Raw genomic sequence first — 27,752 nt, 5'->3', positions numbered from 1 at the left:
ATGATACAAACAAACATTGTTATTCTTGGTAAATCAGGGAAACAAGAGATTCAAACAATAAGACTAACCGTGTTGAGCCATGTAAACAATGACTCGTTTTCTGTCAGTAAAGGTATCCAAACAGTTGCTCGCCTGTCTAATAAACACATAATATATTAAAGTGTTTTTTTTAATATATTGTTTGTTTTCTACATAAGTAAGAATGGAAATCGACTGGCAGGCAACGCAATGACACGGGCCGTTACACTGTCTGGTTAAAATAGCCGGGTTAATACATTTGGGATAATGTAAGTACACAAGTCAAGAAAATATATAACATTGTTCTAGTGTTTTTTGAATATTTTAATAAGAAAATCTTTAATATCTTACATTGTGTTAACACCTGCTATACAACTTAGTTACACCATGAGTGAAATAATTTACAAAGCACATATTCAATGACATATAAATAGTAATTTGTTATAAGTGTGTGTGTCTTCTTTTAAAAAAACATGATAGTTAAATATCGACCTTGAGCAAACCCTCAAAGTCACTGCACTATAAAACAAATGAAACTTGTCACTTCAGTCCACTTCATTGGCTAAATGAATGGGATGGATGTGGCAGATGGCTAACTAACCCTTTCGTGTCCCTGGCGCACTGTTTTGGTGGCGATGCTTTGCACTGGAGGTGTCCTGCATCATTCATCCACTCAGTCAACTCGTAAGTATCATTGGGTGGCGTGATCTTCCACCTGCATTTTTATGTCATTGAGATTACTGACTTTGAAACGCGGTGCAGTGATTTTAAAACATCGTATTGATGGAGGTGTAGTTTAAATAAAGAGTCAAGATCGTCAGCGCCGTGATGTAAACGTAACCTTCACGATATTATCATACGCTTCAGCAGACTCTGTTGTCAGTATTTCAGTGTGTAGTATTTATTTAGTTAATCATTATTTGCTGACATATTCCAAGGATCAGTGCGCGGAGGTTGATGGGTGTGTAGTTATTGTTGAAATCTTTGTGGAAAATGCATTAAACACAAATACAACGATATACAAAATAATTAATTAAGACGTCGACCGGAGGGAATCATGTGCTTTTAATGAAAGAAAAAAAACTTGGTTTGCCAACATTTGTTCGCCTTAAAGACGAGAGATTGCAATGTTTACATACATACGCCTGTCATCGTTACGCATTTCCTGGGTCTGAATGTCCCGGATGTGCCAATGACATAATGCTGATTTTGAACTGAATCTTAATCTGCTGATGCTGCAGTTGTAACAAAAGAGCCATTTTATGATCCAGAATAATAGGGAGCCGTCGAAAAATAATGTTATTGGTGTATACAGTGGCCACAAAATGTATTTGAACACTTAAGTCATGCTTTAAAATGTATATCATCAAGTTGCATATTTAAAGAAACATAGCAAACACATTTGTCAAAACAAAACATTTCACTGAACAGGTTGTTAAAGTCAATGTGCAACAGAAGTTGTGACTGTTTTTACTTAAGTATTGTGGTATAATTCTGAGTAAAACACAACAGAGTGTAACAGTCAGGTTCCGGAAGTAAAAATCCTATTTTCTCTAGAAATTAGATAATTAATTTTAAACAATACTTATAAACCTTTAAAGACATATCTAATGTGAGCTACTAAGTTGTTAGGCTAATCGGTGGTGTATGTTTTTTGTTGAAGCCATCCGCCTGCATTAAATAACTAATTTTCTAAATAATCATGTTCAACAGTGTAATCCTCTGCGAAAAAGTACATAATTAATGATTCTGCAAATAAATGTCCACCAGAGAATCAAATGACAAAGAGTCAAGTGAAGCACTGCAAATGGCGTAGAGCCAGTTTCCCATACGCTCTGGACTGGAACCAAGACCACTGTTGCATTCTATCCACCTTATTTTTCAGGTAAAAGCGGGCGCGGCCATTTGTAATTTGAATGTATCTGGCTTCCGGTGTCATTTGCTTCCAGTTATTTTTAGCTGTACAAATCAGCTTGTTATGCTGCTTGATACTGAAAACTGGTATTTCTTACCACATTATTTTAATGTATTGTCTTAATTATTAACAGTTTACTGCACTTTGATATATTCTTCTCGTTATTTCCCTATAGCGGCTAATACATCTGAAGTCTCACACATGAATGTTTCACATGAATGTTTCTTTCAATATCCACCTTATTTTTCCACATGGAGGTAAGGTGTTTTCTGTGAATTCACAGAAAACACCTTACCTCCATGTGGAAAAATAAGGTGGATATTGAAAGAGAAAAATAGAGGGTGGGACTTGATTTTAACACACCTCCTCGCCATCTCTAGCTCGCCTCAGACTGGTGTTTGGAGGGAAGTGGCTAAAGGATATTCTGCCTTAATGGAAACCAATGGCTTGAAATGAATGGTTAGGCCTATAATGAAGAAACCTATATTGTGTTTACTTTTTATTGACATTTTTCACTTTCATTGCAAAAAGGAGCTGTTAACTGCCAACATCTAGGAGCAATCCATGGATAGATCCACACTTGCCCAACAGGTGGAGAGTGTTGAGCGTAATGTAGCATTTTTGCAGCAAGAACATCGGATTCTCCTGACCGGTCTACGGCTAGAGATACGCAACCTGAAGAAACGATGCAACGGTCTGTCACTCAACCTCACTGTATAGATTCTTCAGATACTCAGTAAATCATAAAATGTAGTACCTCTACTTTGCAGTTGAGTTTATTAACTATGATTTATTTAGAAAGTGCAGTTTTGTAAATGAAATGTACAGTTTTAAGTCAAAATAGTTCTAGTAAGTTTTATTTGTATAGTGCTGTTCACTTTACGTATTGTTTCAAAGAAGCTTTAGAAAGAATATCAGTTTATAATAATCTTTAAGGGCCTTAAAGGGATAGTTCATCCCAAAATGAAAATTCTGTCATTGTTTACTTGCCCTCATCTTCCTTCATCAATGGATCACAAAAGAAGATATTTGAGTAATGTTGACTTCCAATGTATGTACGTACACATTTGTCCACAAAAGAAAGACATTTATACAAATTTGGCATAACTAAATGATGACAGAATTTTCATTTTTATCCGAACTATTCCTTTAAATGTTTCATTCATTTAGATAAACAGAAGAAAACAAATGTATGTTTGCTTAAATCAGACTTTTTGTTTTGAATTGTCTATAAAAACATTGGAGAGAAAAACATTTTGCGAATATGTTTGTAAAAACAGTATTTTACAGCATTTTGACGGGTTTTCAAAGCTAATATGTAAAGTATATGATTTTAATGAAATATGTTTAAGATTGTATTTTTATTGTAAAAATATTATCTTAAATATTTATTGTTTAGTGTAATGAAAATATAACAAAACTATTATTTAATTTTCTGTCATTTTTGGGTTTTTTACTAAATCAAACGTATCTTCTCCTACAGTATAAATATGTTTTTTTTTTTTTACGTTTCAGTATAAATGATCTATTTCATAGGTGAAATTGTAAGAATTGCAGTTGTCACGTTTGGGGGACTAAAAGCTACTTTGCATTGTCTGATAACGTCCACCTCTCTGTATGTCTCTGCAGAGCTGAGTTGTGATCTAAGTAAAACACCACCAGTAAGAAGCCAAGAAGGTGAGTATAAAATATCACAAAATTCCATCCATTCCCACATGTTCCCTCAACTATGTGTTATTATAGATATCGAGTTGGAGGAAGAGCTGCTGCAGGCACGATTACTGGAGACAGAGCAGCATTTGGCTGAGCAGGAAAGTGCGCTGGTGGAGCTGCGGGCGGAGCTACGGAAAAAGGGGGCACTTGCGAGCGCACTGCAGGTTCGACTTCGCGATGAAGAGCGGCGGTTCCTGGATGAGCTAAGACGGCGCAGTCATAAGATCACAACGCTGAGTCGTGACCTCCGCAAGCAGACCGATGTGGCCGCTCAACTCTCTTTCCAACTCCATTCAGCACACTTTCGATTGTATCACCAGGCAGACGACTATGAGGAAGATGACGAAGAAGAAGATGATGATGGAGGTGCCATGCAGGTAGGAGGCACTACTACTGGATCTACAGTACTCATAATCTGACACATGAATCAGTCTCATTCATTACCTGTTCATAGGAATCAGAATGGACTGCAAATTCTCCGTGGACATCTCCAGTGATGGCGGAAAACACACGTCAAAGCAGAGCTTCAGGAAGGATGCGGAGATCGGAGAGAGTGAGGGAATGCGTGCCCCGCGAAAGGGTGCTTGGGCCCGAGGAGCCCCGCCCCATGCCTGACCCCGCCCTTTTCCTTTATCCTTTCAGACATAGGCTCCTCCCCTTGCACAAGTCACTTGGAGGTCACTGGAGTGAAGGTGGCCTTTCAAGGATGTCGGAAGCTCGGATAGGTAGATTCAGGGACCGACCACTGAGGGAAGACATTGGACCAGAAACAACAGAGTTATAGAGTGCAACAGTGCCCGTCCCTTTTTTCAGCAGTCTTGGTTCCAGAGGTATTTTTCCAATTCATTTTTTTCTATAGGGATTTTTTTTTTAAGTCTCAGGAGTTATAAGCCATGAACCAAACCAACCATCTACAATGCAAATCACAACATTACCAACTTTGATTTGAGGCAAAAAAGTTTTTGAAAATCTGACAAAAAGACAAAGGTACAAGCCTACAAAGGTACTTCACAGCTTTAATGAGGGAAAGAACTACAATCCCATGAAGCACTATGAATGACATAATCAAAATTAAACCCGATGGAGAAATATTAAGCTATTGACTTGTAGTTTGGTTCGCTTGGCTCGTTTGGTCCTGACTATAGACTGTAAAATAGGATGGATGACGCCCCTTCACTGTCTTCCATTGTAGAAAAGTGAAGCTGCCAATGTCCAAATATGGCTGTGCAGTAGAGAGCAGGAAAAAGAGCCCCGATATTAAAACCCCCCCACAGTATCTGTTAGTACAGATTACTGCAGAACAACTCATTTGTCGCTGTGAAATAAACAGTTATGGAAATGTAGAAATTAAAGCCAAAGCTCCAATCTCCTCCCGAAAAAAAGTCTGTTGGTGTTTAGTTTGTCTCGGGCGGGGTTTATGATATATACTGGGACCAACAACCTGGGGGCTATCAAGGCGCTTTGGCTTCACTTTTCAGGACGTGTGCGGCACACTTGGTACGGAACCACTTTGGAAGTGCGCACCAGGGCTCGAATGGCAGCGTTCACACTTATTCAAATAAACCGCACAACAGAGCAATTGCACCCGGATGTTTTTTAATCGAACCAAACATGCCAAGTGTGAACGTACCCTAAAGACTTTAATTATATTATATCTGTATATAGAATTCTATGCTTATTGAAAAATATGCTTATTATGCATACAAATGTTTAAGCAGTTTGAAAGTGTAGGGAAGCTGACTCTACACCAGTTTTTCACCTGGAATTCTGCTGTTGAACACAATTATTTAAAAAATGAGTTGAAACTTTGCACTGGTCGCTTCAATAGAAGCATTAACATTTAACAACCTTGCAGCTCACAGTAGGACTATCTTTAAAAGTTATCGTTCAAAATCCATTTCCCTATGGAGAAAATGAATGGGATTTTTTTACTTCTGGAACATGTAAAGGCTGGATATGAAGATTTTAGACAATTAGTCTTCATTGTTGAATCCAGAACACTCTCTAAAGAAGTATTCACTTTCCATGCAGTCATTATTTATGTCAATGAAGTGAATTATTCTGATTACATTAGACACACTTTAAAAGGTGTGTTAAACAGGGAGGGCAGATAAGGTCCATTATATTTATATTATATTGCTTTTGTGTTTTTGGTCTCTGTCGCTATAGACCTTATTTAGAGCAGCGCCATATCAGGTATGAAAGCGAGGCTGTAAGGGATAGACTTACTGTATTTCAATGGCATCCGCTGTAAAAAGCTGTATAAAGCTCCTATATCACTTGTTGTCTTGAGTTTTTTTGTGTGTACTGAAATTTCTTGGAAATACAGTTTCGTCAGCAGAACAATTCAAAAACACCTTAAATAACAGTAAAACCCACTGAAGAGATGTATGTCTATATATCCCTCGCAGCCTCTCTTTCATTCCCATAAAAATAGATTTAAGATTAAGCTCTGCTGTGAATAGGGTCTATTGGGAAAGAGCTTTATGATGTATTGAAGTGAATTATGGTTTATTTATTAAATAATACAAACATTTTCATATTGGTGTTATTTTATTCAGTTTTTCCTGTTTAAATATATCTGCTTGTGCATTATGTTTATTAAGTTTTCTGAAAGTTGAGACAAAAAAGGCTAGAAAACTGGGAAACGAAATTATCAAGGAATGTTATGACTAGGAATCAGTGTTGACAAAATAGTCACATTATCATACATGTATTAAGTAGCCTACAGCTGCAGTCATTTTGTTTTTCTGGTGCTGTTTTCCATTTTGAAGTGAAATTCCATGCTAAACAGATAAGATAGGAATCAAGTAAAATTAGCGATTATACAATTATCAAACAACTTCTTTACAGTTTGTTACAGACATGACATGTCAAATTTGTGACATAGATTGTATAAGCACAATTACATTAAATTATAAAAATGTATTCAACTCAACAGAGTCCGTGTTGTTGAACTCATAGCAGGTGAAATATGGATCGAGACTTTGATATTGTCTGATTGCCTGATACTTTTTTTTCTCAGAAGAATAATAGGCCTATATTAATCTATATTTTAATTTAATGAAGTATTAGTTATGGTCTGAGAATAAGTGATTTTAGGCCTAGTGAGTAATAATGTGATGCCATAATTGTGATCAAATAAAGACAAAATAAAATAAAAATGATGGACATTTGTGTGAAGAACATGATCATCAAAACTAAGGGCAAGTAACCTGTTACACATTGTGTATTAAATCCAAAACAATCAGTGTTTTGTAAGCGGTTTTTTGTTTTGTTTTGAACGTTTTCCATAGACATTAAAGAACAACTCGTGTAGGCTATTATTTTAATACAAATAATACAAAATTTGCAATGTCACATAGCGAAGATATTAGGTGAAATATAGCTTCTGTTATGTGGAATTGTTTATGTATTTATTTTGATTCCTCCAAATTGTAGGGTATCGGTTTAACGACCCTTTTTAAGACCTGCACAAATAAAACTATAGTAGCCTACAGCATATACGACTCGAAAAGGATAGTTTAGCGAAACTTAGTAGCGTGTGCGCATGCGCATCAAGTAAAGGTGAGATTCTAACCGCAAATATGCTTGCATTGGAGAATACAAGCCAGACGAGGAGAAGATCGACAAGCTAACAACAGTAATGACGCTTACTTCTCTTCGTTTAGTATTCTTACTAGGATGCTCTAGTCCGTCCACTTCTCCGACTAATGCAGCTTTTCAAAGCAGGTCCTGCACATTGTGGGACTGCAGCACTCTGTCATAGCAGCAAACGCTGTTTCAAAGAGGACAGCAGAGACCGAGAAACGCACTTCAGAAGCACGCAGAGAACACTGGAGAATATAGAAGACTGGTCATGTCATGTGCTTTTCTTTTTCTTTTTCAGTGAAACTGAAGAAATGAGTTGCGATTTATCTGGAGGAGGAATGGGACGCAGGGAACTCTATCGAGACTCCTCCCCCCGAGAATGAACGTGTGTGTGGGGAGATGAAGGGGTTCATGAGACACAGAATGAAGGGCAGAGAAAAGACATTATACATTTGTGTTGCGTTTTGTTGGAGAGAGGGACATCTCTGCTTGGAGCAAGCTGTTCTGCTTTCCTGTGGTTCTATAGAGATTTATGGACAACAGGCACATTTATGAAGGAGTTGAACTGTGAGAAGACACCTGCATGTTTAATATGACTTATTAATGCATTAGTTTCAAATATACCGAAAACTTGAGGGTGGGGAAAAACCTGTTTTTATTTTAATCTATGCAATGTTTCTGGTCTTCTACTGTTATATACATGAATATATAGATTCAATCAATTAATCTATGTGTAAATCATATTTTTGATCATTTCTGGCATGCACAGCATAGAATATCTTTCTGTCTATAGATGAGAACATGTTTCAGCTATTGCAGAGATGCACAGGCTTGATGCCAGACTTGGTAATTGGGTATGTCAACTGTCTGTCAGGCTTGTCTGACAGATTCACCAACAAAGCAAGGTTTTTTCTAGCTGCCAAGGTCATTTTAAAATCAAATTAGCTCTTAGCTGACTCACAGTGGGCTTTGATTGTTGGAGTTCAATATTACAGTTCTTTTGCTCTTTGGTAATCAAATGGACAAAATGGGGAACATATTTTATTGTTGCCGCAAGGTGTCTGAGATTTTTAACACCAAGGGAGTCGAGCGTCAGACTGAGGAGCTGTCTCTGCTGCTATCCCAGGAAAATAGTGATATCGAAAGTCTGTCTCCTTCAAGGACTTCAGCTGACCTGCTGGCCTCTCCTGTTCTGGTCCAAGATCATCTCCCGTTCCCGGACATCGTGCTTAGCAGCAACCTTCGGGTCAGAGGGGACTCGATTCAGCCTTTGGAGCTCTTGTTCTCAGCGAGGGGGCAAGCACAAGATGCCAGAAGAGATGATGGAGTTGATGAAAGCAATCTGCGAAATGGAGGAGAGGGGAATAGAGAGCTGTTGGGGCAGCCAAGCACAAACACTGCAGGCACACATCAATTATGCTCCCTAGAGGATGAATGGCCCCTTCTGTCATCCCTATACAAAATACCTGCAGCTCAAAACCGAATATGCACTCATGGATGTGGAGGAGACACTTGTAAATCTCTCCTTGGTCATGGGACGGGACTATTTGCAGATAGTCAAACTCCACTTTCTGGTCCAGTTAGCATTCCTGTGCTTGCTGCATCTCTAGATGCCTCACAAAGTGACGTCGACATCAGTCTGAGAGAAGATGGTTGGACTCAAACAGAGCAGTACATCGAACATGAGGAACAGGATGGGAAACTACTGAATGAACATTGTCCGAACAGTGCAGCACAGACACATCTGGATGCGATGAAGATGCAACCTGCGTATGGCATTCCAACTGAAGATCCTTTGCTTCCGAAGACGCAAGGGGAAGCACAAACCTTGGAACTCGTAGCACAACCGGATGACTCTGAAGACCCAGATGCAGACTCAGAGCAACATGCACAGACTTCTGAGACACTAGAGATGGATATTATAACAAAAGAGCTTACTAATGAGAAAGCTACTATAGCTGCAGAGCTTCTTCTTTGTATGGAGAAGAAAATATCTCATGTAGAGCAAGCAGAATTTGCAGAGATTAGCTTTGGGCTAGGGGCGATGGAGAAAAGCCTGTCACAGATGGACGAGGATTTTATATGGAAAAAGACAGAAGTAGAACAGATGCAGTGGGACCTGGAAGCGCTAAAAAAGAGCACGGGGTTATCACTGCAGGACTCGGAGCAGACAACCCTCGCTGGGACACAGGTAGAACAAAAAGAGGATCAGACTGAACGCTTCACGCTTTTTGTGGTTGATAAATTGTTCCTGGCCACTCCGAACTTTAAAGGTGTGTATTCTGTCTAGGGATGCACAATACTGGTACCACACTGATTTTGTTATTTTTATTGGTATCATATATTGGATATTTAATTGTGCATGCTCATATTCCCTACTTTTACAATGTCATCATCTAATCGTTATCAACACTAATAATGAAATAATGAATATCCGTCATGTTATGATTCCTACATTTACTCTCTGCATTTAAAACTAATTTTAGTTTTTAGTATTTTAGTCTAATTTATTTAGACAAAATAGCTTAGAATTGTATTATTGGTCAGACATAATATGAAAATAATTATAGACTAAATAATAATTATAAATAAATACAATTTAACCAAATAATTAACAGCAGTGCAGCCCCTATAAGGTATTTCTGTTGTAGTGCTGATAAAAATTTGTGAATGTGACAATGTACATCCCAGAAAACATCCCTAACTCTTTTGTATCTTGTTGTTAATCCACTTAACTTGTGATTTATATTCTTCTGTTTTCCAAAATGCAAGATCCCAGCCCTGACACCATGACCAGCGGACATGTGCTAGACACCCCAGCTGACAGTGTGACAGAACAGGTTGAGGGTGACAGCAAAAAACAAGAGCTTGCTGTTCCTGACATGGACCCATCTGAGGATGCAGGGTTCACAGTGAAGATCCAGGCTCCTGGAACAGAACCCACTGACTTCCAGGTAAAATAAATCCAATTGATGCCTGTCTGTCTGTCTGTCTGTCTGTCTGTCTGTCTGTCTGTCTGTCTGTCTGTCTGTCTATCTATCTATCTATCTATCTATCTATCTATCTATCTATCTATCTATGTATGTTAAAGCCTTATTCCAAAATGTATTAAATTAATTATTTTCCTCAAAATTCTACAAACAAATACCCCAAAATGACAAAATGAAAGAAATTTGTTTGAAATCTTTGTACACATATAAAAAAAATAACATGTACATAAGCATTCACAAGCTTGGGACACCTATTTTGGGGCAGTTTCTCCCACTCTTCTTTGCAGGACCTCTCAAGCTCCATCAGGTTGGATGGGGAGCATCGGTGCACAGCCATTTTCAGATCTCTCCAGAGATGTTCAGTCAGGTTCAAGTCTGGGCTCTGGCTGGGCCACTCAAGTACATTCACAGAGTTGTCCCATAGCCACTCCTTTGTTATCTTGGCTGTGTGCTTAGGGTCGTTGTCCAGTTGGAAGATGAACATTCGCCCCAGTCTGAGGTCCAGAGCGCTTTGGAGCAGGTTTTCATCAAGGATGTCTCTGTGCATTGCTGCATTCATCTTTCCCTCGATCCTGACTAGTCTCCCAGTTCCTGGCGCTGAAAAACATCCCCACAGCATGATGCTGCCACCACCATGCTTCACTGTAGGGATGGTATAGGCCAGGTGATGAGCGGTGCCTGGTTCAATCTTTGTTTCATCAGACCAGAGAATTTTGTTTCTCATGGTCTGAGAGTCCTTCAGGTGCCTTTTGGCAAACTCCAGGCAGGCTGTCATGTGCCTTTTACTGAGGAGTGGCTTCCGTCTGGCCAATCTACCATACAGGCCTGATTGGTGGAGTGCTGCAGAGATGGTTGTTCTTCTGGAAGTTTCTCCTCTCTCCACAGAGAAACACTGGAGCTCTGTCAGAGTGATCATCGGGTTCTTGGTCACCTCCCTGACTAAGGCCCAGCTCTAGGAAGAGTCCTGGTGGTTCTAAACTTCTTCCATTTACGGATGATGGAGGCCACTGTGCTCATTGGGACCTTCAATGCTGCAGAAATTCTTCTGTACCCTTCCCCAGATCTGTGTCTCGATACAATCCTGTCTCAGAGGTCTACAGACAATTCCTTGGACTTCATGGCTTGGTTTGTGCTCTGACACTGCACTGTTAACTGTGGGACCTTATATAGACAGGTGTATGCCTTTCCAAATCATGTCCAATTAACTGAATTTACCACAGGTGGACTCTAATCAAGTTGTAGAAACATCTCAAGGATGATCAGTGGAAACAGGATGCACATGAGCTCAATTTAAGCAATCTATCTAACGTCTGTCTTGCACCTAAGGTGTCACCTTTAGCGATGGTGCACGAAATTAAGCAAGTGTTGATGGACCGGGAGGAGACCTGTCGGCGTACCTGCTTCTCCCTGCAGTTGAATGGAATCACTCTTGACAACTTTACCCACCTTCGATCCATACCAGGCCTTCAGGAGGGCTCCGTCCTGAGGGTTGTCGAGGGTAAGCCCTTAAAATTTACCAGATGAAATCACATCATCATAGTTGATCAATTAAGCTTTCACTGAAACTTCACCTAATAGTAAACTGGTTGAAATATTACATTTCAGACATAGTCCTACATACCAGTAACAAACTGCCTTAAATCTGTCTTCCCGCTCCCCTTTTAATTATGCCAAAGAGCCATACAGTGTTCGAGAAGTGCGTATCCATTTACGTCACATCAGAGACCTTTTAAAGAGCCTAGACCTTACTGATGGCTATAATGGAGTAGAGGGCAGCTCACCGTCATTTCTCAGCTGTGTCACAGAAGATCGTATGGAAGGTAAGATGCCAGTCTCAGAATAAAATAAACTAGGTAAGATAGCAGGCTTAGAAGTTAAGATAAGATAACCTTATTCAGTAGACATCATGAGACCTATAAATAATTGTGTATCTCTATGCAATACAACTATGGTGGCTTCACAATATTTTATTTTATTTTAATTCAAAGAGAGCAGCAAACCTAAGCGAAGAGTTGACGGGTTGAAGCACAGCAGCTGCATCCCTCCAAATCACATTGTTCCAGGCTCTAAAGAGCGTCTGTTGGTACCCCTGCAACCTCATACCAATTTTGGGAAGGTAGGTAGGATTTGAGGAACCTGTGCTAGATGAACATAGCATATGATTACATATGATTGTCCGTCTTTTGTGCAGTCCTCAGAGTGCTTGAAAGTTCTGACCATGAGTAGCTGGAATCCTCCTCCTGGAAACAGAAAGATGCATGGAGACCTCCTGTATCTCAATGTGGTCACCATGGAGGACAGACACTTCAGTATAACAGCATCAACTCGTGGGTTCTATGTAAATCAGTGAGTTATGATGTACAGTTGTCTTCAGAATAGTCCTTGCCCTACCAGAAAGACAAATACATAAACAATAAATTGTTTCACGTAGATCTACGACTTACATCTTTAATCCAAAGCCAGCCAATCCTAGTGTCCTCAGTCATGCTCTGCTGGATCTCCTGGGCCAGATCAGTCCAGTTTTTAAGAAGAACTTCAGTGCCTTGCTGAAAAAGAGGTATGACACTTCTCAGAAGGAGTGCTAGAGTATGGGCACTGTGCCAATATATATTTATATATACACCGATCAGGCATAACATTATCTCTTCCTAATATTGTGTTGGTCCCCCTTTTGCTGCCAAAACAGCCCTGACCCTGGACTCCACTAGACCCCTGAAAGTGTGCTGTGTTCTAACACATCAACTTTGAAGACAAAATGTTCACTTGCTGCCTAATATATCCCACCCACTAACAGGTGCCGTGATGAAGAGATAATCAATGTTATTCACTTCACCGGTCATAATGTTATGCCTGATATGCTTTGCCCTGGTTTTAATTGATTTTTGATTATTTGATAATACAAAATAATTGATTAATACAAAATACATATTTGAAATACATTTAAATACAAGTTTAAATATAAAACTGTACTTTTTAACTGTAAAACAGTAAAACATTACTTTATCACAGCAATGAGAAAACTAATGATAATCATAAGTCAGAATAAATAAATAAACAATTTTAATGTCCTGACAGTTTTTGGAGGGAAAATATGCAATGTGAAGATGCAAAAAATATTAATGGTCTTACAAAATAGGCATAATTTTGTTCAGGATGCTTTTTCTTTTGATTTTAAAGTGAAATGGTTCTTGACAGGTTTTGTAACATTCACCCACACAGTTTGTTTACATTCAGTTATTTCCATGTTATAATTATTAAATTAATTGTCAAAATATGTAAAACATACTTGAGTTAAAGTTACCATATGTAAATTGCACTGTTTAAAGTAACTTTGGAGCTACAGTAATTCAATTTTACATTTACACATTGCTAAAATTACTGTCTGTCGTAAATAATTAAACAAATTAAAGAAGTAACTTATTTATTTAGAGTAAACTTTTAAATCTTGTTAACCTGTCAAATATGTACGTTAGTACATAATGGGAGTACAAAATATGGTTCTTTTTTCTTTTGTAATTGTAAGAGTACGTGGAAACTACTTAACTTCTCTCTTATTTTAGAGGGTCCACACACCCCTTTGAAAGGATTGCCACCCCCTTCCAGGTGTTTAGCTGGACTGCTCCAGCACTTGACCATACAATGGACTGTGTTCGAGCGGAGGATGTCATCTCCTTCCGCCTGGGTTACGAAGAACATGTGCCTGTTCAGGTAAACATGTTGAAAGTCAGCACACAAGCCAGTAACACAAGTAGTTTTTCATTCATTTCTCTGTGTTGAACAAAGGCCCGGGACTGGAATGAAGAACTTCAGACCACAAGAGAGCTTCCGAGAAAAAACGTGACTGATCGTCTGATGAGGGACAGAGCGGTTTTTAAGGTATCTTTACCACTTATCATATGTGTTCAATTTAGAACAAAAAAGGGCTTTTACGGTTCCACAAAGTACATTTTGGCCCTGTTTACACCTGGGCTACGTCCGAAACCTGGAAAATGCTGCCTTCGGAGGACACATTTCAAGGCAGGAAGGCACCAAGGCACGTCCGAATCTAATGTTAGCTTCACTTCCTGTCTCCTGAGATACCTTCATCTGATTGATTTTTGAAGGCGGCATATTTGTATCCTTCGCTGCCTTTGATATCCCCTGTGACAGTTGAGCTGGAAAAAAAAGATGGCGTCCGGAAGTTGCGTTTGCTGGTCAGTTTGTGTGTAAATGTACGTTTTTTACCAACATTTTCCACTTCTGATGTGATTTCTAGCGAGAAATTACTAATGTAGGTATTAAATATTTGTTTAGTTCTCACCAAAGCTCTCTCTATTTTGCTGTAGATCATTAAACTGCCCTAAGAAGTCATTACAAGCCATTGTCTGATAAGGCAGCGAGGCAACGACCAACGAGTCAGCTAGGTTTTCGGACACAGCCCTGGTATTAAGATGCATTTTGGTCGATCTGATCACAAGTGGACGACGCTAAATACAGGTGTAACCAGGGTCTAAATAATTATGAGCTTGTCCACTTTCGTCCACTAGTAGTCGAAAACGTATTAGACTGGATTGCTTTTGTAGTGTAAACACGAATGTGTTCTAACAACCACAAAAAAACGCTTACTCTCCGCCCACCGACATAATGCATAAATATTATGGGACGTGCGCTAAACTTTGTTGGCTGGAGACCCAAGTTTGGTTTGAAGACGAAAAACGTACCAAGCACAATGTTTTAACGCAATATGTAAATTGCGCAAGCTTTTTTTATCCATTAGCTCGAAAGATCTAAAAAAAACACATACATTTACCCGCCCATAAACGAAGAAATCAGGACAGAAGTGGTTGAAAGTGAACAAAAGAGATGGATTAAAACACCAGGTGTAAACGGGAACATCTCTGCCACGTCTACTTGTCATCCAGTTGACTAAAACGCATCTTAATACCAGGTGTAAACAGGGCCTTTATTCCCTAGAAACCAAATCTGATCTCAAATGTAACATCAAGAACATTTACTTTCTCTAATGATGACCTTTTACCGACTTTATCAGGCTAACAGTGATTTTGTCAGCACTGCCACTCGAGGAGCCATGGCGGTTATAGATGGTAACGTGATGCCCATCAACCCTAGTGAAGAACCACGACAGCAGATGTTCATCTGGAACAACATTTTCTTCAGTTTAGGCTTTGATGTGCGGGACCAGTACAGAGATCTGGGAGGGGAGGCTGCGGCCCATGCCGCCCCTGTTCTTGATCTGAATGGTGTGAGGGCTTATTGGGCAGTGGATCAAGAAGGCCTCTACCTGATTGGCACTGTAGTGATCGATTACCGTGGCTACCGCGTCACTGCCCAAACTATTGTGCCGGGAATTCTTGACCGTGACCAAGCACAGAGTGTTGTCTATGGCTCCACTGACTTTGGCAAGACCGTAGTGACCGATGACAGGTAAAAGCATACATTTTAAGGCCTGTTCACTCCAAGGACAATAACTATAATGATAATGATAGCTGTAAAGTTTTAATAATATTTCTAATTCTATGAGAATAGGGAAGTTCACACAACTATAATGATAACGACAGAAGAATCACTTTCAGAGCGATTAAAACATTGGCAGCCAATCAGAATCTATCCTGCTTTAAAGAGCTTGAGCATTTAAAGCGGTAGAACTGCAGCACGTGGTTATGATAAACAGAGCATTGTCATGTGTTAGTGTGGACATTATTGTTATCGTTATCTTTATGGTACTTGGTGTGAACTGGCCTTTAGGCTGAAGAATGTGTCAGAAATGACATAAACAATATATATGAATCCGTAACCACAAACATTTCAAACTCTTTGAAGGTATCTGGAGCTGCTTGACAAACCAAGTAAGAAGCTGAGAGTGCAGCGCCACCTAGTGCTAAACAAAGATGATTCAGCAGTAGAGTTGTGCTCCTCGGTGGAGCACAAGGGCATTGTGGGTAATGATGGTCGGCACTACATCCTGGATCTACTTTTCACCTTCCCACCTGACCTCAACTTCCTTCCTGTGGAAGGAGAGGATTTAAATCATGTGTGTAAACAACTGGGATTCCCAAGGCTACATCCTCATCGCCTGGTCTGCCTGAGACAGGAACTCATTGACGCCTTTGTGGAGCACCGGTAATTAGATTCACCTGTCTTATGATTAATAAACAGGTGAACCTGTCAAGGATGTCATATTTCACCCCAAAATCAAACCAAAAAAAAGAAAAAAGAAATAGTATTTTCTCCACAGTTAATATAGAAGTGTATTTTTGCATGTCGATAATACTTTATTTATTTATTATTTATTTTATCTCAATTCTCTTTACTATAATATGGAAAGATTATATTTATATATAAATATATTTATATGTATAATCTTCCCAGCATGCTGATGCTTTTAAATAAATATTTAAAAATTAAATATTTAATTACAATTTAAAATATAAACATATAATATTTAATACAAAAAGTATATGTATTTTTTGTTGTAATACAGTAAAAGATTAACTCAGTAATGTGAATCTAATGAGAACCATAATTGAGAAAAAAATAAATATATGAATAAATATAAAATTAAAATTTTTGCTTAATTTTCCTGAAAACAAGATGTAAAATCTTAATGGCCATAAAAACAGTCATAATTTTTTTAGGTGAAATATGATTCTTGACCTGGTCTTGACAGTTTTTGTGAAAATATTCTAATACTATTTTTTTTACATTTAATTATTTTATTGTTTTTATTATAATTAAGTGTAAACATTTAGTTTAACAGGAAACATTCTATTATGAAGATACACATCATTTTGGGGTATTCAACAGTAAAAATACATGAAATGCACAGCATAAAAAAGCTCCAATATTTTTATATGAATGCCACCAGATACCAGATGTTTATGGAAACTGTCTCTCAAAGTACTGAGCATGACAGAGAAATCAAAGATGTTGGCACATCTGCGGTAAAGAGTGATCCAACTACTGTCCCACTCCCAGACCAGGATGCAGAGCACCTTTCCCTAAAAACTGTGCCAGTGAATAACAACCAGCAAGGTTCTTCAATAAAGCATATCTTCTCCTCCCTCAGGAATACTTTTGACTTACATTTCAACCCTAATGTCTTCTGTGCAGGTGTGTTGTTAGCTTTTTAGACCGGTTCAGCTCTTTAAACATGAGCAGACAATATTAGAAATATGTGTATGGCTATATATGAACGTTACTAATATTTTTGTTCCTTTATCAGGTGTACGTTTCCCCAAAGAAAGTGCAGAAGATATCCAGAAACAGAAACAGCAGTTAAAGGATGCTGCAGTCTTCCTCATTTCTAATCAAATCCCTACATTTGTAAGTTGCTTAATGCTTTTTATAAGGTTTGCGCAGATAAAACAGATAAGATGTGAAACAGATGTTAAAAAAAATCACATCTTTAACTGTGTGTGTTTGTAGACGAAGAGTTGCCTTGAGCACACATCAATGCCTATAGATGGCATCACTCTAACAGAGACTCTGCATCAGCACGGCATCAACATCCGCTACTTGGGCGCTGTGCTGGAGTATATTGAGAAGATATCCCAGCAAGAAAGGCTTGATCATGTCTATGTGAGTGTTTATTTTACTCATTCCTGTCATGTTTGGTTTCTGTTGGTTCCTTGGACTTTTACTCTGTGTGCACTTGTCTTTCTGTGTCTGCGTCCGAAAACTTAGGCAGCTGATTTGTTGCCTTATCAGGCAATGACTTTAGGTAGTGTTTGCGCATGTAGGTACTTCTGAGGCAGCGGAACAGTTTAATGGTCTACAGCAAAATAGAGTGAGCTTTGGTGAAAATGAAGTGAATATTAAATTACTACAATAGTAATTAATTGCTAGAAATTACATCAGAAGTGGAAAACATACATTTACACACAAACTGACTACCAACCGCAACTTTCAGACACCGTCTTAATTTTTTTAGCTCAACTGTCTCACGAGACAGCAAGTGAAGCTAACATTGGATTCAGATGTACCTTGATACCTGGGAAAGGGAATTAATATATCTACAAATAGTCAAAAAAAACATATAGACATGGGTTCACAGAGATAACAATGAATTTCAAAACAGTTATGACATAATGAATCCTTGTTTACTGAAATCACGCAACTTAGTGAGCAGTTTGATGCATGCTCTGAATCACTGATTCGAAACAAATGTTTCAAACCTCGCAAAGGTTTCAAAGCTTCACAAAGTGTTTCAAAAGCATCGCTACCAAAGCGGTTACGTTCTTTCTTAGTGTTCGATTACCGTTTTTGTTTGCAAAATAAGCCCTGCTTGCTGAATTTACATCCACTTCTCCTCTTCCTTGCCTTCTCAGCTGTGACAATGCTTCTCAGATTTTTGTGACAATTAAATTCTGAATGCAACTTCACACTCAGTATATATGTACATATACACCGATCAGGCATATCCTAACATTGTGTTGGTCCCCATTTTGCTGCCAAAACAGCCCTGACCCGTTGAGGCATGGACTCCACTAGACCCCTGAAGGTGTGATGTGGTATCTGGCACAAAGATGTTAGCAGCAGATCCTTTAAGTTCTGTAAGCTGCGAGGTGGGGCCTCCATGGATCGGACTTGTTTGTTCAGCACATCTCACAGATGCTCGATTGGATTGAGATATGGGGAATTTGAAAGCCAAATCAACACCTTAAACTGGTTATTGTGCTCCTCAAACCCTTCTAAAACATTTTAGCTTTGTGGCGGGGCACATTATCCTGCTGAGAGAGGCCACAGCCACCAGGGAATACCGTTTCCATGAAAGGAACAATGCTTAGGTAGGTGGTACGTGTCAAAGTACCATCCACATTGATGGCAGGACCCAAGGTTTCCCAGCAGAACATTGCCCAAAGCATCACACTGCTTCAGCCGGCTTGCCTTCTTCCCATAGTGCATCCTGGTGCCATGTGTTCTCCAGGTAAGCAACGCACACGCACCCGGCCATCCACGTTTTTCCATTGCTCCGTGGTCCATTTCTGATGCTCACGTGCCCACTGTTGGCACTTTCGGCGGTGGACAGGGGTCAGCATGGGCACCCTGACTGGTCTGCGGCTATGCAGCCCCATATGCAACAAACTGCGATGCACTGTGTATTCTGACACCTTTCAATCAGAACCAGCATTAACTTCTTGAGCAATTTGAGCTACAGTAGCTCGAATCCTTCAAAAATCATTCTAATATGCTGATTTGGTGCTAAATCTTTCTTATTAAAATTATTCTTATTATCAATGTTGAAAACAATTGTGCTGCTTGATATTTTTGGTGAGTATTAAGTTATAAGTAAATAATTGTACTAACCCAAACTTTTGAACTGTGGTGTATAATAAAAATTATATATAATCATTGAAATATAATCAAATTAAATATAGTAAGAAATTATTTATGTAATAAAATTAAATATAATAACAATTTAATAGGAATTAAAATTGTACCACTAGACTAACTCACCTTAATCTTATATGAAAAACTAATTAGATAACAAAGTGTGTGACGCCCTTTATACAATGATGAAATGTGGAAAAATAACTATTTTTTTTACCTCTTTCAGAGAATTGCACTCTGTGAGCTGATCACCAGATGTGCAAAACATCTGTTTAAGACATATCTTTTGGTGAGTGTCCAGTGTCCTCGTGGTATTTATAATAATCGGTGGGATATCAAATGTAATGCTGTATATTATGACACTTTTTCCAAAACTTGTTCTTGTATCCTTAATCCTCTGTCTCTGCCCCAGGCAGTGGAACCATCTGCCCTGTCTGCCTCCGTCAGCCATTTCCTCAACTGCTTCCTTAGCTCTTTTGCTGATGCCGGAGTCATCCAGCAAAACGACAAGTTAGCTTCTAGGCGCAGGAGTCGGAGAAGGCGGAGTCGTGCATCTGTGGGCAGCACGGTGACTATCTGGTCCAACCTCACTCCGAGTGACCTTTGGGGGGCCATCAAAACTGAGGCCCAGGAGTACTACCATTACAGCCTGCCCTGGTGAGTGACCTATTCTCTGAACACAAATAGATGCTGTGCTGGGATTTGATATGAGTGGGATGTCATCTCCTTCTGGCAGTGGGAGTGTGGAGGAGGCCGTGGACAAATGCAGGCTGCAGAGAATCACCCTGCTCAGAGAGATTGCCATCAAAACTGGCATTCAGGTATTTCAGATTGTATTTAACAAGATTTTTTGGTGGTTACTGTGCTTTTTCGTACTCTGATAACTAACCCATCTCTATCTCTCCTTCAGATTCTTTTAAGAGAGTATCACTTTGATTCTGAGCACAAAACTGTATTTACTGAAGAGGACATCCTTAACATTTTCCCCGTGGTAAAACACATCAGTCCCAGGGCCAATGATGCTCTTTATCTCCTGTGTTCTGGTCAGTCTCAGGTCCAACAAGGTGAGCATTCAAAGTAGCTCTCAGATGTGTAGGAACAATCCGGGGACATATTATAAACGTTATCAGGCTGAATTTTTTTTTTTTAAGTGGCAACCATTTTTGGAATGTATTAGCAAAAATCGAAATAAAATTATTTATTATTTTTGATTATGATAATAATAAACTTTAATGAGAATTTTTTATTACAGCCCCAAATCAGAAAAAGTTGGGACAGTATGGAAAACGAAAAAAAAAAAAAAAGAAGTGATTTCTACATTTACTTTGACTTGTATTTCATTGCAGACAATATGAACACAAAATATTTCATGTTTTGTCTGGTCAACTTCATGTCATTTGTAAATATGCATCCTTTCCTGTCATTCAGACCTGCAACACATTTAAAAAAAAGTTGGGACAGGAGCAATTTAGGGCTAGTAATGAGGTAAAATGGTTAAATAATGATGTGATTTGAAACAGGTGATGTCAACAGGTGATTGTAATTATGATTTGGTACAAAAGCAGCATCCAAGAAAGGTCTAATCCTTTAGGAGCAAAGATGGGCCGAGGATCGCCAGTTTGTCAACAAATACGTGAGAAAATTATTGAAATGTTTAAAAACAATGTTCCTCAAAGACAGATAGGAAGAGATTTGGATATTTCACATTCAACAGTGCATAACATAATTAAAAGATTCAAGGAATCAGGAGGAATTTCAGTGCGTAAAGGACAAGGGCACAAGCCTAAGCTGAACAACCGTGATCTCCGATCCCTCAGGCGGCACTGCATCAAGAATCGTCATTCATCTACAAGCGATATCACCACATACTACTTTGGCAAACCTTTGTCAAGTACCACAATAAGTAGTTACATCCACAAATGCCAGTTAAAACAGTACTGTGCCAAAAGGAAGCCCTATGTTAACAGTGTCCAGAAGCGCCGTCGACTTCTCTGGGCTCGGAGGCATATGGGATGGACCATCACACAGTGGAAACGTGTACTGTGGTCAGATTAATCAGTATTTGAGGTATTTTTTGGGAGGAATGGACGCCATGTGCTCCGGACCAAAGAAGAAAAGGATCATCCAGACTGTTACCAGCAACAAGTCCAAAAGCCAGGGTCTGTCATGGTATGGGGTTGTGTCAGTGCCCTTGGCAAAGGTAACTTGCACTTCTGTGAAGGCACATTAATGCTGAAAAGTACATAGAGATTTTGGAGCATAATATGCTGCCTTCAAGAAGACATCTTTTCCAGGGACGTCCATGCATATATCAACAAGACAATGCAAAACCACATTCTGCACACATTACAAAGTCCTGGCTGCGGAGTAAGAGGGTACGGGTACTTGACTGGCCTGCCTGCAGTCCCGACCTGTCTCCAATAGAGAATGTATGTGACAACGAAGACCCCGTACTGTTGCCCACCTTAAGACTTGTTTGCAGGAAGAATGGGACAAAATTACACCTGAAACACTTCATCACTTGGTGTCTTCAGTCCCTAAACGTCTTTTAAGTGTTGTGAAAAGGAATGGCAACATTACAAAGTGGTAAATGCTTTACTGTCCCAACTTTTTTTGAAATGTGTTGCAGGTCTGAATGACAGGAAAGGATGCATATTTACAAATGACATGAAGTTGACCAGACAAAACATGAAATATTCTGTGTTCATATTGTCTGCAATAAAATACAAGTCAAAGTAAATTTAGAAATCACTTCTTTTTGCTTTTTTTTCCATACTGTCCCAACTTTTTCTGATTTGGGGTTGTAAAAAACTTTCAAATATTTGGGGTTGGTAAGATATTTTTATGTTTTTGAAAGAAGTCTCTTCTGCTTACAAAGGCTGCATATTTGTTTAAAAATACAGTAATATTGTGAAATGTTTTTACAATTAAAAATATTTTAAAACGTAATTTAATCCTGTGATGGCAAAGCTGAATTTTCAGCATCATTACTCCAGTCTTCAGTGTCACATGATCCTTCAGAAATCATTCTAATATGATGATTTGCTTGTTTTGTTTCTTCTTTGTTTTTAAGGATTCTTTGGTAGTGTATATGGAAACAAAAATAATATTCAAACAATCTTTGATATCCATTTGTGCATCACTAGGTTGTCTGAAAGAGGGCTGTGAGTTAATAAGCCAGGCTCTGGGTCTCTTCACTAATGTCTACGGGGCTCTGCATCAGGACGTCTGCGTATGTCTGCGGCTATTGGGACGCATCCACTACATCTTCGGAGACTATGCAGAGGTATCAAATGTTCTAAAATGACAGATGACAGACTAAAGACTCAGAACCTGAATAAATTGTTTTAAAAAATGTATTGTATGTTGTCAGGCCCTCAGTCACCAGCAGAGGGCTGTGCTGATCAGTGAAAGAGTTCTGGGAATTGAGCATCCCAACACTATACAAGAATATGTACGTAATCATCTTTATGTAAATTAAATCTATGCTTTACTGTAGTATAGTTATGCTGGTGTCAATATACAAAAGTGACAAACAAAGTTGTTTCCTCTTTGTGTAGAAGCACCTTGGTCTTTACTGCTTTGCTGGCGGGCAGCCAGTGACAGCTCTGCGATTATTATATCGTGCCCGATACCTGATGCTACTGGTGTGTGGAGAGGACCACCCTGAGATGGCTTTACTGGATGTGAGTTAGAATAATAACAATGTGATAATAATGAACAACAGGGACATCGAAAACAAACCAACACAATGTCAAGCACTGGCCTGCAATATGACATGCTGTACTCAATCTTCAACTATTTTAAACAACATCTGGCCCCACTTTACATTAGGTGGCCTTTAGTACTATCTACTTACATAAAAAAAATAAGTTTAAGGGTAGGGTTAGGTGTAAGTGTCAACTGTGTAATTACAAATGTAACTACAGTAATTCTTATATACAGTATATTCCCATATTAATTAAGAGATTTATATTGATTTATACATTATATTCTGTTTTTTTATATTGTGTACATCTGCTGAAAGAAATTTGTACATAAATTGGGCTTTATGTTCACCAATGCAATGCTACATTTGTTTGATCAAAAATACAGTAAAAACTGTAATATTTTGGAATATTACCATTTAAAATAAAATATGTTGGTAACACTTTAAAATAAGGTTTCATTAGTTTAACTTTAGTTAACATGAACTAATAATGAACTGCACTTCTACAGCATTTATTAATCTAAATTAATGTTAATTTTAACATTTACTAATGCATTATTAAAATCAAAAGTTGTGTTTGTTTACTTTAGTTAATGCACTTTGAACTAACATAAACAACAAATGAACAACTGTATTTTTATCAACTAACGTTAACAGATTAATAGGTACTGTAACAATTGTTTTGTTAATACATTAAACTAATGTTATTGTAAAGTGTAACCAATATTTCTATATGTAATTTATTCCTGTAATATATATATATATATATATATATATATATATATATATATATATATATATATATATATATATATATATATATATATATATATATATATATATATATATATATATATATATTACATTTTAAAATATAGTAACAGAAAATTTTCAATTTTTTACTGCATTTTTTGTCAAGTCAATGGTGAGCATAAGAGACTTCTTTAAAAAACATTTAGAAAAAATCTTACCAACCCCAAAATTCCATTATAGATTCAAACAAAAAAAAAAAAATGTAATTTGCAACTCCCCAATACTGATGAGAAGTACTACTCGTGCATATCTTTGCAAGTGTTTAAGTATTAAATACACAACATTTTTTTAAAGCACCTTTAACTGAAGCAAACTTTTTCGTTCATCTCCTGTACAGAGTAAAATAGGCCTTGTGCTTCATAGTATGATGGCCTGTGATCTTGCCCTGAAATTCCTGGAGAACGCCCTTGCTCTGACCTCTAAATATCAGGGACCCTCATCTCTCAAACTTACACAAAGGTGAAGAGTGAACAGAAACACAAACAAGACACTTTGTTGTGGAAACAGTACTCATATGTTCTGAACCTGAAGAAAACATAAATAGAAAGTGTTTTTAAAACTGTCATGCTCCTGTCCCTCTCTACAGTCATCACTTATTGGCAAAAGTGCATGAAAGTAAAGGAGATTTCCGTGCTGCACTGAGGCATGAAAAGGAGCGCTACGGCATATACAGGAAGCAGGTGAATGGTTACAAGCCCAAAATGATGAGCCTTTTTTTTTGTCTTGCCTTGAATCTAGTCTAGATTTTAATAAATGCTGTTTTTAAAAGGTGGGAGAAGCACACGAGAAGACCCAAGAGAGTTCAGAGTACCTGAAGCATCTGACACATCAGGCAGTGATTCTACAGAAAACTATGAACTGGATCTACAAGACTGGATCAGACACAGATATTTCCCCTCTCAATGTTAGTACTGTACAATATCTCAGTTGATGTTGTTGTGTAATAATGATGAATTAAAGGATTATTTCGCCCCAAAATGAAAATGATCCCATAATTTACTTAACCTCAAGCTGTCCTAGGTGTATATATGACTCTTCTTTCCGCCAAACACAAAGTTGTTAGAGAGCCAGGGGTTTATGTCACTGTAAAATTCATGTACTTTGTCCAGAGAACATGTTTGATCTAAGCTCGCATGAAAATAAAACTGAAGATCATCTGTTTAACAATGGTACACTATACCATACTTCTGAAAAATAGGGCTCAAAGGAAGCATATAGAGAGAACAGCAGCGGTCCCAAAATCGACCCCTGAGGAACGCCACATACTAAAGTGGCCAGTGTGGAGAAAAAGTCTCCCAGATTCATAGCAACTGTCCTGTCTTTTAAATACGAGGAAAACAACTGAATTGTAAAGCTTGGAAGAGCCGAGATATTTTTTATATAACTGCCTGTGTTTGGCTGAAATATGAAAGTCATATACACCCCAAGCAAGGATGGCTTGAGGGTGAGACATTTTTTTTTTTTGGGGTGAACTAACCCTTTAATTGCGCTGTCTCCTCATTTAGCTGAACTCTCCAAGTCGTGTCTGGATAGTGGAGCAGCTAAATCTTGTCACTGGGATTGTCCTTATTCCTCTTAGGTAAGAAAAATAACCTTTACAATTCAGTAAGATCTGAAAGTGTACTGGGAACTTTTTAATTGCTCTTTGATTGAAATGTAATTATAACATAATTATGCGTTTACGGGTAGTTTTATGTGCCTGTGATTGTTTTTTATTAAATACATTATTTATTTAACTAATTTAACAGACCAAAAAATCTTCTTTTACTTGCCATCATTTATTTTTAACCCCTTAACTGTCACCCTCCTTTTTGAGCCAAACTTAAATGGTTGTAATTCATGCATTCTTTGAAGGACAGACCTAAGGTTGATCTCTTTTTAAAGAAGACACTCAGCAGATTATTGCCGTAAAGCACTTCAAAAATGAAAGTGTTTCAATGAAAAGTTTACTGTAAAACAACTGTCCTAAACATGTTTTATTTTTATACTCAAAAATTGCTATAAAATCAAAGCCATATGTCTAACCAAGTTCCAAATTTGAAGTTGATATCACAAAAATGAAAGTTCCTGAGATTTTTTCTAGGCGCTGTACCAAAAATAGCCACTGGGTGTCATCCACGTTGCCTTGACCTGGGACAAATTAATACATTTCTGTCAAAATATCCCTTCTATTACAAAATAGTCAGCAAATATTGAACCTTGAGTCTCAGACCTTTCCGATAATATGTGTTTTATCAAGATTAGAAACAATAGTTAAAATACATTTTGTATGAAACATGACACCGCCAACTAGGGGGATGATCCCGCAAGTATATTAAAACGATTTCTGAAGGATCATGTGACTCTGAAGACTGGGATAATGATGCTGAAAATTCAGCTTTGCCATCACAGGAATAAATAGTTCACAATATTACTGTTTTGCTGTGTTTTTAATCAAATAAATGCAGCCTTTGTAAGAGACTTCTTTCAAAACATATCAACCTCAAACAGAACACTTTCCCTTTTTTTATTAATATGAAGGTCAAAACTTTGACTTTGACTTGTCTTTACGGATATTTCCTATATATTTGCCCTTGTGTCAGACCTAGACTTTCAAGATTAAAATGTGAAAATCTCTGTAATCTCTATATTATTCTCTCTTTGCGTTTCTCTCATTTTCTTGAATGACTATTGAACATTCATCCACTTTTTTTATCCCTGAAGTAACAGTGACCTTGAGAAACTCAGGACTGACGCTCAGAAAACATGTCAGCCCACACAAAATAATGTTGAGTCAATGGAGGATCTGCAGGGGCTGTCTGGGGACCACGACACATTTTAAGATGACTAACGCATTGCAATTTAAGACTGTTCTTTAAATAAAGTAAAAATAAAATAAAACAGATGAGCTCTTAAATGAAGAATGTTCTAGTTAAGGTTTAAACATATTAATATGAAAAAAGTTGAAATGAACTCTCACTCATGACCTCATGGTGCAGCGGATGATCTTGCAAGAAAATATAGCACTCCCTTTAAAAAGCATGAGTGTATCTGGCTGTTGATTGTAACTAGGCAAATTTGCACATTTGTAAACCGGACTGTCTGGTCATTTATATCTTCCTTTGTATGTTGATGTGTGCTGATTGCACTGTATATGTATACGTGAGTAGTAAAGAGGGGTAATGCATGCACTTCATACTTGAGTTTACACTAAGTTTAGCTTGATTTCAAGGAATGTAGGCCAAGAAATATGTTTATTGCATTGTGATAAAATACTCTGTGAAAAGTGCTTCAAATAAAGCAGTCAAAACCAGTGTTGTTTTAGTATTATTTATCTACTATTATAATTAATTTAATTAATAGCCACCAACTGTCCAAAGTTGCACTCTAGTAACTTTTGAACAGTAAGGGCTAGAAAACAAAAATCCTTTGATTCCTTGGCTCAAGCCGATTTGATTGCACCATCATTTTCCGTCATGAACATTTTTCCGCCATTTTGAATTTCCCGAAAAAACTACATTTTCGAACTCCTCCTAGGCCGTTGCTCTGATTTTCACGAAAATTTAAAAATATCATCTTCAGACCATGGTGGCAAAAAGTTATGGAATTCAAATCGATTCGTCATACCGTTCTCAACTAATGTGTGAACGAATTCGACAAAGTGCCCAACAAAATGAACGTGAGGCTATATCTC

At 38.0% G+C, this 27,752-nt stretch overlaps 2 protein-coding genes across 3 annotated transcripts; both read left to right on the top strand.

Annotated features, from left to right (window-relative positions):
• Positions 1-568: 568 nt before the first annotated feature.
• Positions 569-6,785, top strand: ccdc92bb (coiled-coil domain containing 92Bb). 2 transcript variants are annotated; one of them, XM_079834511.1, is made up of 5 exons: positions 569-702; positions 2,465-2,627; positions 3,563-3,610; positions 3,677-4,023; positions 4,101-6,785. In XM_079834511.1, exons 2-5 carry the CDS (start codon positions 2,498-2,500, stop codon positions 4,428-4,430), a joined length of 855 nt encoding a protein of 284 aa, XP_079690637.1. In that variant the 5' UTR covers positions 569-702; positions 2,465-2,497; the 3' UTR covers positions 4,431-6,785. The 2 variants fall into 2 exon arrangements, with proteins under 2 accessions (XP_079690637.1, XP_079690636.1); XM_079834510.1 differs by having other exon boundaries at positions 639-702; positions 3,563-4,023; positions 4,101-6,576.
• Positions 6,786-8,264: 1,479 nt separating this feature from the next.
• cluhb (clustered mitochondria (cluA/CLU1) homolog b) lies at positions 8,265-26,900 on the top strand (the record flags this gene model as incomplete). The annotated part of the gene is made up of 26 exons (XM_079834531.1): positions 8,265-9,510; positions 10,010-10,191; positions 11,554-11,725; positions 11,904-12,047; positions 12,216-12,343; positions 12,419-12,573; positions 12,659-12,784; positions 13,788-13,935; positions 14,011-14,103; positions 15,257-15,651; positions 16,048-16,347; positions 17,093-17,337; positions 17,450-17,550; positions 17,653-17,805; positions 19,784-19,846; positions 19,970-20,214; positions 20,294-20,378; positions 20,468-20,621; positions 22,704-22,843; positions 22,931-23,011; positions 23,118-23,243; positions 24,417-24,538; positions 24,666-24,759; positions 24,849-24,983; positions 25,585-25,658; positions 26,783-26,900. 26 exons carry the CDS (start codon positions 8,265-8,267, stop codon positions 26,898-26,900), a joined length of 5,025 nt encoding a protein of 1,674 aa, XP_079690657.1.
• Between the last annotated feature and the right edge of the window lie 852 nt (positions 26,901-27,752).

This window comes from Gobio gobio (assembly GCF_949357685.1).
Source record: "Gobio gobio genome assembly, chromosome: 14".
NCBI lineage: Eukaryota > Metazoa > Chordata > Actinopteri > Cypriniformes > Gobionidae > Gobio > Gobio gobio.
This window is presented reverse-complemented; position numbering and strand designations above follow the sequence as displayed.